Genomic DNA, 13,323 nt, shown 5'->3' with positions numbered 1-13,323 from the left:
ATTGGCCTTGGCGCACCTGGAACAACGTGGGCGTGCGCGGTTGCAAACGGCTCTGGAGTCTGTAGCGCTTGAGTAGGTAGGGCACTCACTCAAACGACAGGGGACAGGGGAAAGTACCTCTGCAAGCCCAGCACTCATTCGCATGCATTGTGGACCGATTCCTTGACTGCGTAGGCTGACAGAAATTATTAAGCATCAACAAAAAAGTTGCCATGTTTTCTCTCTTAAATGCGCTGCACCGTGGAGAGCATTCCTGATTATTAATGCTCACTTATCTCTTCGCTTTGAGAAAACCGGCAACTTTTCTGTGTCTTGGCAATTTAAAGTGGACCCTCGCTTTAGACATAGCCAGAGTTTAGTCCAGAACCTTAAATGAACACACTACAGGATTATAAATCACAAGTTATACAAGGCCGAGGCCTCCAGCGAGCCCTCCATTCCTGGTCCCAAAGAGTGGACGCCACCGAATAGCTCAATAATGGGGTCGGACACGCCTCGTGCTACCGTGGAGGATCTTAAGCATCTTTTTGATGTGCTTGAAAAGGCGTTGTCCGATTTTACCATGAGTGATGCGGGAGGTGAGAGGGCCACAGAGCCCAGGTCCGGAAACTGCAACCCTCCAAATAAATGTCAGGCCCTCACCGCTCTCGCTGGTGAGGGCCTTCCACAGTCTAATCAAATTTCAGACTAATGATAAGTTTTCCCCTACCAACCAACATTTGATGCTATTTACAGCGCCATCCCCTGTCTGTCTATACAATAAAGTGGCTGGCCGTCATCTCCATTCACCCAACTAAGCTCCCTCTCTCGTCTCCGATTTTCCTGCTCCCTAATTTGGTCCTGGCGAGCCCATTCATCCCGCTGCTGTTGCGCCTCCCGCGCCCACTTCCGAGTTTGTTTGGCTGCCTCTGCAATATCCCTTGACTTGATCATGGTATTGGAGTCTCTAACAGCAAGAACACCCCCTTTACAAACCTGGCGCCTAGATTTAGGGGTATTGGCCTGCTGCTGGTTGTTAAATACCCCGATGAGCCCGGCAGATGCCTGGGTTCAATCAATAGTTGTCGTGGAAAAGTGGAGAGATTTATTACAGTGACATGGGATTGGTCCATGACCAGCCCATATTTCCTATGTGTTTGTATGTAATATGCGGGTAACACCTCGACATCGGTATTGTCACTTGAATACTGGGTTACACCGCCAGGGGACAGCTCAACCTGCCCCTTTTCCCATTCGTTTGAATAGTTTCCTTCTTTAATCAATCAATCACTCTTTTCTGATGGTTCCGGTAGTTCTCATTCGTCCATATGCATACTAGTCTATACCGATTCAGCTCGCTTTGACAATAGTTCATTTGCCCGATGTAGCTTGCATTAGATACAGCCGCTATGCGGGAGTACTGTCAGGCCTGCCTGACAGCCGAAAAAATGACTCCCAGAGCCCAAAGTAGTGGTCAGAGTGTCTGGTTTGGACCAGAGAACATGACCACAGTAGAATAAAGTAATGACAAAAGGAAAAACAAATGGAGAGGGCTGACCGCCTTCCCCCATACCCCCACGGTCCAACTGCCCGCCTTTAACTGCCCACATGTCCTCACTGCACCAATTATCCTCTTTGCACCAGCGGTCTCTCAACTGCCTCCTGCTTTCCACCAGCTTCCCCGAATCACGCCGCTAGGCTGTCATCGACGCGACGCGCCCACACAAACCATCCCCACCGGGCCATTCCCTCGACTGCAGCGGCCGCTTTCTGTGATCATCTGGATGGCAAGGGGGCGAGATCAACCAGGAATACACGCCCCATCATACTCCCACCGTCTCACTGCGCTATGGGATAATCCATGTTTCGTCCCCTTTCTCGACCCTCGTGGCGACAGAATCCACTGTCTGAAAATGTTCCAAGAGACCTGAGTCAATCATTAATCTGGCCACAGCCGGGGCTGCGACCTTTTGTCGGAGCAGTTCGTCGTGTCCGATGTTCATCGACACGACTTGAATGCGCGTTTGCCCAGCACGGGCCATATCCCTGCTAATCCAATGCTCTTCCATCGATAACGGTCTAGTTCCTGCGTTTCGGGGGCTCAAAAGGCCCTTCTTCGGTACAAACCAGCAGAACCCCGGTGGGTCCGGCCCTGATGTTTCGGAGTATAGTAACTGGAACATCACTATGGCTGGCTGGTGTGTTGTTTTGTTTCTGCCGTTCCTCCACGGCTCTTGCACCTCGACCTGCGGGAATGAGGCCATCACATCCCACGACTTGAGCACATTGTATTGGAGGAGTTCGAACGATTTCATTGTTGATTTTGCTGGATCTCGTTTTCACGCTCTTCGTCGCTGTCAGAAGAGGAACTGCCGCCGTAGTCCTCATAGTTTCCTGAGTCGTCATTTAATTGGTGTGGGTCGCGTGTAATGAACATTGGCGATGATCTCGGCACCGGTGTTGGGGCTGTGGATTGCGATATTTCAGCCTTAGAATCTTTGACCGGAATTCCGGACTAGAGGGGTCTATTTCAGGGGTGATCCGGTCGTTGATCGTAGTAAATTTGTTGGTAAGCGAAGATAAGGATGGCATTTCTTCTCCGGCCTGAAAGGTCGGCAGTTGGGACCAGAAGGCCTCGTCCGGCTGCTCGCAATTCCCTGCCCCTAGCAAAGTTGGGGGTGCCTTTAGCAATTCCCCTGTGCCAGAATCCAGGCGCTCGGGTATAGATTAATTGGAAGACTCGCTTGATTACTAATTCATTTTGCCGGGTTGTCTACTCAGACAGATAATCTCCTTGTCTAGCCGTTTCATATTGGAGGTGGTACTCAGATATAAAATTTGCGACCCCTTCTAGAGCCCAGGCGAGATTGCTAGTCGACCGGCATATTGCGCAAACATATCAGGAACCATGGGATTAAAACATCGCATTTTTAGAATCAATTACCCAGTACAATATTAAAAATGGAATTAAATCAGTTTGAGCAACTCACCAACGAGGTGATCAACCATTACGATTCTCAAAACCGTGATGAAGCCGCACTTTGACCTGACAGCTCACCGATCGAAGATACACGACCAAGAAAGCATTTGATACTTCCTGCCTTGAAAAATCCTTCACCACTTCTCCACATACGGCCGCAGGTCCATCTCAAACGCAAAGGTCGTCCGCGGCTGCGTATGCAGATGCCAGTACGAGTTCGCAATCTAGAGCACGTCCATCAGCTTGCTAGCCAAACCAATTGTAAAGTAGCTTCAACTTACAGCGTCAGGACTCAGCATAGCATCCTCATGGTCAAATGTCCAGCCTTTTGTGCGCGGGATTTCGATAACCCCATCGATGATGGCGTGAGACACATGCACGCCCTGCGGTCCAAACTCGCGGGCGAGTGACTGCGCCAGGGCGCGCAATGCGAACTTGGTGGAGGCAAAGGCTGCGCACTCCGCAGACCCTTTCATGCTGGCCGTCGCGCCGGTGAAGATCAAGGTTGGCGGATGCGGTGATGTATCTCTTGCCTTGAGGAGGAGTGGCAGAGTCCCCTGGGCGAAATTGAAGCCGCCCTTTCTGTAGATACGGTCAGTTTAAGATTCGATTTTAATCTTCGACACGAACCAAAATGGGACGAAGTAGATAGAAGGAGGGGAAATGTACGCCTGCGAAGCAAGAGCACCCGAATAATCCTCCTCTGTCAGCTCCAGGAACTGCTTCCGCACAAACCCGCCGCCAGAATTAAATATTGCCGCCGCAAGAGCAGAACCTGAGTACTGGGTTGTGATCTGGTCAAAAGCGGACTTGACGCTGTTCGAATCGGCGAGGTCGGTGCTGATGCCCACGGCCTGGCCGCCACCAGAGTTGATTTCCTTGACGACGGTCTCATAGCTGGCCGGGTTCCGGGCCAGAAGAACCACAGAGTAGGCTTTGGCAAACCGTCTGGCGATGGAGGAGCCCTGTGCTGTTGTTAGGGTAAGGGATGAAGCCCGAGACAACAATGAACGCACCGTTCCGGGACCGACGCCGGCAATGATTGCGAATGTCTTGGAGGCCATATTTTGTGTTTTAGAGTTGCAGATGAAGAGAGTAGTCTTGAGTCAAGTTTCGAGTTTTAAGTTGAGCTGCCGAACTGGGCGATTATAAATCGTCTATTTCGGTCGCGTGAAATCGCCGACGCTTAGAAATGCGAGGATCTTCCGGGGGATTGTTCGTTCGAGTCCAGGATCCTTGGGATCCAGGAACTTAGAATGTCTTTCCCTCGCCCCATTCCGCCTATATGCGCAGGGCATTTGAGCAGTGCTCGTCACAGGGTATCCCCCTAGCGCTACGAGACCTGTGGCTAGAGGGGCCTGTAGTTTTCCATACCCTCCTCGTATTCGTAGCATTCTTTGCCAGCTCAAGCTGGCTGTCTGGGGGGACTAGGTGAACTAGGAGTCTAATGGCCACGCTAGTCAGAGCTAGTCAGGTTGAAGCGTTTTGTGGTATATGTTATGTCGGTGGCGGGAACCCAACCCGCGACTCCCAGTTTTATGGCAAAACCTCAGCAAAATCCCTCGCCTGGGAGCCTACTCGGCGTGCGTACCACAGCACAGCCGCTACCGACCCTAACCAATCGTAGGCATAGCGGCACGACCTATTATCGATAGTCGCAGGCGTATCGGCGCGACTGGTTGTCGACAAGGTAGCAGTATGGTGCTAGCATATTCTTCACATTCGGGCAGTACGGTGCCAGCGTGTCTTTCGTAGGCGTCTCAGCGCGATCTGTTGCCGATAGTCGTAGGCATAGCGGCGCGACTAGTTGTCGGGCAGGCGGGCAGTATGATGCCAGCATATTCTTCGCATTCGGCTGTACGGTGCCAGCTCGTCTCTCTCGCTGCTATATCGGCGAGGCTGGTTGTCGGCGGGTGGGCAGTATGGTGCTCGCATGTCTCTCGCAGGCACATCGGCACGAGTATAGAAGTCAAATGCGTTGCAGGCAAATTCGTTGGATAGCACGATGGGGCCAGGGAAACCCAGCTATCTTCTCGTCTCATAGCCTGGAATCAACAAGGGATAGGCGCGTTGCTGACGCGCCTAGTCGGGGACACACTCCAGGGACACACGCCCACAGGCTGCATCCCCCGTTAGATGGTAGCACGATGACAGCGCGTCATGGTGTGTAACAATCCTAGCGAGATAAGAGGAAGCAGGAACCTTAGCAAGTCCTTGTCATCGCGCATTTCGTGGAGTCGGGCGGGCGTGGACGCGTCGGGAGACCAATTCAACGTGTCCACAAAACCACTGCGACCGGGGGATTCTTGGTTTCCTCATCAAAAGTCGAGTACTGACACCGGACACCACTAGAAGTTGAGAATCCATCGTCCTGAGAGCTGGCAGCAGTGCTCTCATCCAGCGTGCTCGCTGGAGGCATAGCGCCGAAGTGCTTCATCTTCTTCTATAGATCAGGATCTTCTGCAGGGGTCCAGGGATCCCAACGAATTAAGATCAATTGCGACCGAAGTAGACAGGCTACTTCATCCATGGATGACGACATACGATACGCCAAAGTGATCGCATTATCTAGTTATTTACTTTCGTACAGGGATACTGCCAAGACTAAATGCCAGGTTAGAGTAGCCGTAACAGGTATAACATTACGCAAAAAGGAGTCCGAGATTGTATCGAAGAGAACAAAGTTGTGAAACTGATTTCGAGCGGACCGGTATCTGCTCCGAGCACATGGTATTCCGCAAGCCAACAAAACAGAAACCATTTGATGAAGACATGGAAAACAGAGCCAATTCCAAAAAAGACACTAAGTCTCAAAAGGCATTCCCCATTTCAAGGAAGCAAGCATCAAGTAGCTGGGAAGTGCCTGTATCCTACGTCCTTTACAAAAGTCTGTTGCCAAGGACCCTGAGACTTGTGCTCGGCGAGCTCGACATAGAACTTTCCATGTGCCTCGCCACTGATCTTAGAGTATGCAGGAGTCCCATCAGCCTTCCGCTCATCGGCATAATAGAATCTGTGTTTCGTCAGTTTCAAAACTGCCGGAGGGAGGGAAGGAAACGCATACTTGAAGCCTTTATCAGGGTATGCGGCAGCGGCAGAGCGGATGATGTGGGCCGTTGCAGATTTGCCCACACCACCATCCAGAAGACTTGCAATTGTGGTCTCGTTGAGTATATTGCCAGTGTAGATGAATGTCTTGGACCTATGGTCAGGGAGTCTGTCGAAGCTTAAAGCCGCCTGTTGTGCAGCGACAAACGCACTAGTCGTGTTGACGTGTAAGTCTCGACTAAAGTCAGCCAAGGGAATAGACAAGGGGTCCGCTGGATTGTTCGGAGCGCCGGCAGATGCTTCACGGGTGTCAGTGGGTTTTCGATAAAGGGCTTCCATGAGGAACATGCTCACCATTGTAAACAACAACACTTGGCAGACCGAGCGATGCTTTGACTTTCGAAAAGATGCCCTTCACGGAATGAGGATCCGATAGGTCGGCGGAAATGTGGACCTGGTCTGTATTGCTGGCTTCTTCCTTAAGGCTTCTAGATGCAAGGGCAACTTTGTAGCCCTTTGCGGCAAAAGCCTGAGCCACATGCTGGCCGATATTGGGTCCCGAGCCGAGAATGAGAATAACCGGAGGTGTACTAGCCATATTTGAGTTTGTATGAATTGATGAGAAACAACGACCATGAGGAAGACATATAAGGCTTATTAGATTGGCTTCAATGATCAAATAGCAGTTCCATCTGTATTATCAATCCGCGTGTTTGCTAGTTTTGCTCCGTTTGCTTGAACTTTATCATAACCTCCCTTTGAGCTGACCCACACCGCTCTGCGGGTGGGTCACCGAGCAAGTTTGTTTTGTTTGCATCCTAGTTTGTGCTGTTTGTGTTGATAACTAAGGGCCAATCAACGTCGATCTGGGCGGGTTTGGCTTTGTTTTGCATCATAGTTTGTGCTGTTTGTATCGATGACTAAAGACCAATCAACGCCCCAAGGTCCAAGCGGGTTGCTGCATAATGAAATCATAAGAGAATTCAATATCTAGCTTACCAAGCGTTCGGCTTTCTTGGGTGCCGAACTGAATAATTCATGTCCTGATGCTCCCGCCATTGAAGTATACCCGCCTCCAAAAGTCAGGGGAGCGGTGAGAGCCTTCACAGTCTAATCAAATTTCAGTCTAATCATAATTTTTCCCTACCTATCAACTTTTGATACAATTCAGAGCGCCATCCGGGAGGGAATGTCAGGCACAGAGATGACTTAGTCGCTTTCTGATTCGCCTAGATTTCGTTGGCGTTAAACGCCACGCCTGATTAGTATTTAACGACAAACGATGATTTGATGAATCTCAGGTCTAAATATCTAGGGGAAGTCCACTCATGCCGACGTTTTTACGTATTCCGCCGATTCTAGTAGTGAATACGAACATACCTTGTCATTATAAGCTTGTCAATATAATGGATACTAATAGATTGGGTGTGGGAAAACTAGCTTATCTTGTAATAAGCTAGGTCATAGAGCTATCAAGTCTATTGCTTAAGACGGAGTCAAAAGTGCGCGTTTTAGCTCTAGCCCGTAGAAAGGTACTAGAGCCAGAGTCGGCTAGGATAAGCGAAACTAAAAGTTAATAATCTATGCTTGATTCTAACTAGAACTATAGGCTTGAGGTAGGTAAGCGGGATGCAGGGCCCCTTATCAGGGTGCAGGTTCAGACAGAACAGTTATATTAGGAGTTGACGAAACAGGCAGGCTATAGTCAGGTCCGACTCAGGCTATCTTCAGGTATGTAGACAAGACGTAGCTCGAAGAGCTACAAACAGGGCACTCCAATGGTTTTGGGGATGTTATTAGGCATTGTGAATCTAGAAATATGTATGTGTTAGGCGAATATATTTTAGCAATATACTAACGAGCGAATTTTAGAAAATACTTAGATGGCGCTTACAATCGAACGAGATGATGGGATTGAGCCCTGAATTCTACCCATAGGGTATCTCCTTAAGCGATCTATTGCTACTACTCGTCGTTGCTACTAAATCTTACTATAGCCCGCCTGGTCGGCGGTCGCACCCCATCAAAAAACTTACCAACTTTGAATCCCTAGAACTAGTGGAGTTCATCGCTTGAGAATAGGATTTCATCTGCGACTGGCTCGTATAGCTCTACTTAGGGGCTTAGAGGAGGAAGTAGTTGCTGAAGTTCAGTGGGAATAGTTAGTTCCCTAGAGGAAAATAGCTAGGCAGAGACGGGTCGATATTAGTAGATATAGGCTCGATAGTAGTACTAATCAAATTGTTTATTACACTGCGCACTCTGGGTAGCTTATCGCTTTATACGCCGTTGTTCTGTATCGTGGATCTGCTTTTCTTCTATGGAGCTGTGTTTCCGCGGTCGGCCCCGTTTCGTTCTAAGGCTTGATGGTAGAGGAATGGAGGACCGTATCGCCTAAGTAGGTAGCTAGATTAACTCCGTATAATAAGGAGAGGTCTACTAGGTAGGAAAGGTTAGGTCGATTTAAGAATTGAATAGAATTGTGGTGATTCTAGTCAGTTGTTTTGAATCACGTCTATGGGGTGCTAATTCAGGGCTAGACGTTATCAAAAGGGGTTTCGTGTCGACCACGAAAATGCGAAAGTCCCTCACAACACAACAATAAGCCAACTTCGACAGGTTATAACTCAACAGCAATACATATTTTGAAAAACCTGGTTGAAGATTTGGAATCAGTATATCTCATTGCCATATAGTAGTGCTTTTTTGGTTCAAAAATGCTGATGTGCCTATTGGTCGAAGTCGGATTTTTCCTAATGGTAACTCTAAAGATCACAAATCCCATCGGCAAGGCTCTGTCTGTAAGGGATCCACCCCTTCTGGCCAAAAAACTCTTCCAAAAGCTTTTCTGCTTTAGCAGCTGGTGCGACGTCCGTGAGATCTCGGCCTTCGTTTGGATTCGGATCATCGAAATGATGGTCAGGTCGAAGTTCCCGGAGAGTCGAGATAATGTCAGTCATGTTCAGCGGACCTGCAAATGCAAATATCCGCCGCGATCGGACGTTAGGTGCAAGCAGAGCAATAGCGTGTAGGCGGGCAGTATCGGTAACATCAACGTACTGTTCTAATACATTAAAGCAATTTAGCATTTCACTTATCCCGCCTCCTTCAACTAACCATCGGGGGCATGGAAACAACTCACGAGGTACGAAAAAGTCAAATATGCTTTTATCGTCTTTCAAAATCCCTCGAACCATTCCCATGGACGATCCTCCAAATTTCTCGTGAAGAATTTCTCCTACCTGAAAACCAATAATTGTATAAGCATTGAATCTAGGGGCGGAGTGAAATCGAGACATACGTTGAAGCTCGGAAGGACCGTATTGAATGTAAAACGAGGATTGTGCCCTCTAGTCCATTTCCAAGCCATTTGTTCACTAAGAGTCTTAGAAGCTGCATAAATTGTGATTGCTTTCTCGGTAGGCTTCGTAATGGGATCACATGCGGCCTTTACGGCAGCCTCATTCCAAGTATCTGCAAGGAAATGTTAAATCCCTAGCTCTTCTCGCCCAAATCGCTAGCATGAATATGCGAGGATGGGCTAACCTTCATTAATTCTGAACCCTTTCTGGTTTGTAACAGGGATTAAAGCAGCTGCAGAGGATGATGTCAAGACGAATCTCTTAACAGAGGGGTGTCTAGATGCAGCCTCTAGGACATTTTCAACTGCTCGTACGACCCAAGGAATGACAGTATCGGGATCATTACTGAACGAAACATCAGAAGCCTAGTCGAGTATCACATTAGTTAAATATGCAACTGAATGGAACCGAACAGTTTTTCACGTTCTCTCAGCAGATTGAGGAGAAAGCTTAAGTTACAAACATACCGTGTGCACTACCCCGGCTATGCCATCCATGCAATTATCTAGCATCTCAGGGTTTTCAAAATCAGGAAGCACAAAGGTTTCAAAGACGCCTCGACCGAATTTATTCTCGAAGAAGGCGTCAAGCCATGGCTTTGCCGTCCTAACCGTTCCTCGCAGTCGATATTCAAGCTGTAGCAAGGTGTTGATAACATGAGAGGCAATAAAACCGTTGGCTCCCGTGACAAGGATGCAGGATCCCGTAGGAAGGCCAGTAAGACTCGACATGTTGAGTGGGCAGTGGTAATTTCTTTGACGAAGGCGTGGTTCGTACACGTTGATATTACACCATGCGTCTTTGGCAAAATGCACGACTTAATAACCTGTGAAATATGTCGCAATTGACTGTTTTATATCCAAAAGGCAACTTTATTGTGTTCTTGTTAACTTCATCACATAATCCAATGATCATTTAGTTCCGTATCTGACGTTATAAGTCGCCGACTGCTAGATCTCATTTTAGAGAATGCTGACCAGGTTCGGAGCTTCGGCCTTCCGAAACTTTGCCATTCGGAGAAATGAGACACGCACTCGTACATCCACATTTAAGGCGGGGTTTGATTATCAGCTACTAATTTCATGCCGAAAAATAGACTTTTTTCGACAAATCAGAACGTTCCAGTCTGAGCTTTGGATTGATGGAAACAAATTTTGCACTATTTGCATCATTTGCACTAGCCGCGGAAGTCAAAATGAAATTTCCAGATTTCGACATTCTGATATTTGGCCACTTCGAATCAGATATGAAATGGCGTTTCAAATCTTGAAATTGAACTACTCCAAAAATGGTAGAAATATCACGTGCTAACAGATTAGGGCACCTTATGGCGGAAGGGGTGACATTGAGCTCAGCTGTTATCTACACGCGGCCGACGAGCTGGTTGCTCCCGATGATCTGCAACTCCTTGATGTCATGCAGATATACGGTTTGTCCTTGTACGTATAGCATGAGCCGAGCCTGGGTTTGGTGAGGTATTGGAGGAGTTGAGGGAGGCCCTGAAGTTGAGTTCTGTTGTAACACAGAGGCAGAGTGCCAGAGTGCTTGTATTCTTTACACAAGAAAATTGCGGGTCGATATAGCATCCAGCCTTCAGATTGATTTCCTATTAATTCTAGTACTTCCGTGGAAAAGAGGAATAGATTCCGGTACATATGATAGATCACAACAAGTTCAACACGAGGCGAGCCTCGAATTCGAGGCAGAAAAGAGTGCACGATTGCGTTGGTCCTGAAGCTGAAGTCAATGCGGAATATAACGCTGAAATCTGCGCAGGAGTCGGGTGTGATTTGGCTTTGGGTCTGGTTCGGGATCTTATGCTGGATTTGGTGCTGGATCTAGTGCGGGATTCGATTCCGATCCTGCAACAGGACTTGATGCAGGACTAGATGTAGGAATTGGATGATGTATATCGCCTCCTAATAGATGGTTCTGCACCTGTTTTCGCTGCAAAACCCCATCCTATTGGGGGTTCCTGGGATGAGGGTGGGTCCAGTAGACTTAGGGTTTCTTAACTATCCGTGCCTGGGAAGCGCTTTGGGTGGGCAGAAAGGCACGGATATGGGGAGCCGTTCCCACATACCAGTAGACAAAGTCCCCCCATCCCAGTAAGCATTTTGATATCGAATGAAGCCCAAATTCTCGCCCATGATAGAGCGGAATTTCCTCTATCCCTCAGTAGAATTTCAGGGCCTGATTGCATCTGAAAGTAGTGTTTGCAGGGATTACAAGTGAGGTAGTTTTTTGGATAGGGTGCGACCGGGTAGGGTCTGTTTCTGCTTTATCGACTCCAAGCGGGCAACCGCTGTGAGAGATTTCGGGCTCGAAAATTCAGGGGAAGGATTCAGGGGTTTCCAGTAGTACACAGGTTAGTTTTTAGCACCATTTGAGCAACTCCCACTACGACGCATAGTGACCATTGCTAGAAGATCCACCACGATAACTAAGGTATATATCCACATTGACCATGGCACAGCATTACAGTGCCCACCATTATTTCCACCACAACACCGAGTATCATCTCGCGATTTGCAAACGATGTGAGCACGCCGTCAAGCCCCCCGAGATCATCCGCCATCTATCCCAGCGGAAGGGCCATGGCGTCCCTATGCGCGTTGCCCAGAGGGTATGCAATATGATCCACGACGCATGGCCCGATGTGGTAGACGAGCCCAGTATATTCCCCACGCACGTTAAGCAGCCCATTCCCGCGCTGGCTATCCATAAGGGTGGGATCAAATGTCGGTCTTGCGCGTATGTTTGTCGCACAACTGAGAGTATCCGGAAGCATTGGCGGCTAGAGCATCAGTTCTCCGTATACAACCATAGTCGGAAGCCGCGCCCATCCGAAGTCCAAGCTGGTCAAGAAAAACGCGAGCATGCGATGCAGCGTGTGGTTTGCCAGCGAATTTTCCCATACGGGCTAGGCTCGCATTATATTCACATCCGCCAGCCCGGTCCCGACTGTGAGCCAGCGCCGCCTCCCCCGCGCGCGGATATAGTCGACGAGCTTATACAGCAGCTCGAACAGACATATATCGATTCCCAGCCACGCCGCCAAACGATCCAGGCTGCCCGCTCGACGAGGCGAACCCGTGGCTCCGGCGGACGCAGTGGGCCACATATTTACAAGTGACGCCAGAGGAGGATTTGCCACATTTACTGGCGTCGTTCAAGACCCCCCCACCCCCAGGACGCCCAGGGCCCAGAAGGGGCGATGCGCGCTATCTGGGAAGCCATGGATGGCGTCGCGCGGATCAGCCAGGGGATTACGAAGCAGACTAGTCATCTAATCCGTATTGAGGCCGCGCGGACGGAGAAAGACCAAAGCCCGCACCAGCCATTATAGGCGTACATGGACGAGGAGCAGATCAAGCGCCATGTAGAGCCATGGCAGCAGATCTTGATGTTTTTCGCTCGCACTCAGGTCGAGCATGATTGGCAGAGCCCCCCCGTATCGATTCACCCCCCCCCCCCCCCCACCCAAGCAACGGACATGGCAGGCGTTATGGCGGTATGCCCAGGATACGCGTGGGAGCCCCGACCCGTTTGACAGCCAGGGCCAGCATCAGGGCCAGCATCAGGGCCAGCACCAGGAGGATAGCAGCGACGATCCATACCAGATGACTGCGATCCAGGCCGCACGCATGGATTTTTGCATCGAACTATTGAACCAGCGGATTAGCGCGGAAGAGTACGAATGTGCATTAGTGGCATTAGCCGTGCTGGGCCGGGGCGGCGATCGATGGCAGGACGCCGATAGCTATCCCCCAATTTTGTCCAAGATGATCAAGATCAGCCGATTCATGGTATTGCACAAAGCGTTGCGTTTGGACCCAAATGCCGACCAGATTTTACCATACATGCGCGACCGTCATCAAGTGGGTAAGTAAGAATGGTGATTATGGCTTGATGGCAGGCTTCATTGACTAACCGATTATTAGGTACATGGTC

General features: G+C 49.3%; 5 protein-coding genes across 5 annotated transcripts; 1 reads left to right on the top strand and 4 right to left on the bottom strand.

Annotated features, from left to right (window-relative positions):
- Positions 1-1,826: 1,826 nt before the first annotated feature.
- Positions 1,827-2,294, bottom strand: N7458_003761 (uncharacterized protein; the record flags this gene model as incomplete). The annotated part of the gene is made up of 1 exon (XM_056907143.1): positions 1,827-2,294. One exon carries the CDS (start codon positions 2,292-2,294, stop codon positions 1,827-1,829), a length of 468 nt encoding a protein of 155 aa, XP_056767870.1.
- A 799-nt stretch (positions 2,295-3,093) lies between these two features.
- N7458_003760 (Oxidoreductaseshort chain dehydrogenase/reductase family) lies at positions 3,094-4,023 on the bottom strand (the record flags this gene model as incomplete). Its single annotated transcript, XM_056907142.1, has 4 exons — positions 3,094-3,183; positions 3,241-3,541; positions 3,629-3,924; positions 3,976-4,023. 4 exons carry the CDS (start codon positions 4,021-4,023, stop codon positions 3,094-3,096), a joined length of 735 nt encoding a protein of 244 aa, XP_056767869.1.
- Positions 4,024-5,803: 1,780 nt separating this feature from the next.
- N7458_003759 (short-chain dehydrogenase) lies at positions 5,804-6,605 on the bottom strand (the record flags this gene model as incomplete). Its single annotated transcript, XM_056907141.1, has 2 exons — positions 5,804-6,306; positions 6,362-6,605. 2 exons carry the CDS (start codon positions 6,603-6,605, stop codon positions 5,804-5,806), a joined length of 747 nt encoding a protein of 248 aa, XP_056767868.1.
- A 2,167-nt stretch (positions 6,606-8,772) lies between these two features.
- N7458_003758 (NAD dependent epimerase/dehydratase) lies at positions 8,773-10,100 on the bottom strand (the record flags this gene model as incomplete). Its single annotated transcript, XM_056907140.1, has 4 exons — positions 8,773-9,249; positions 9,309-9,481; positions 9,554-9,734; positions 9,837-10,100. 4 exons carry the CDS (start codon positions 10,098-10,100, stop codon positions 8,773-8,775), a joined length of 1,095 nt encoding a protein of 364 aa, XP_056767867.1.
- Positions 10,101-11,836: 1,736 nt separating this feature from the next.
- N7458_003757 (uncharacterized protein) lies at positions 11,837-12,505 on the top strand (the record flags this gene model as incomplete). The annotated part of the gene is made up of 1 exon (XM_056907139.1): positions 11,837-12,505. The coding sequence occupies one exon, from the start codon at positions 11,837-11,839 to the stop codon at positions 12,503-12,505; it is 669 nt and encodes a 222-aa protein (XP_056767866.1).
- Between the last annotated feature and the right edge of the window lie 818 nt (positions 12,506-13,323).

Source organism: Penicillium daleae (assembly GCF_028827525.1).
Source record: "Penicillium daleae strain IBT 16125 chromosome Unknown utg000004l_segment0_segment0, whole genome shotgun sequence".
Lineage (NCBI taxonomy): Eukaryota > Fungi > Ascomycota > Eurotiomycetes > Eurotiales > Aspergillaceae > Penicillium > Penicillium daleae.
This window is presented reverse-complemented; position numbering and strand designations above follow the sequence as displayed.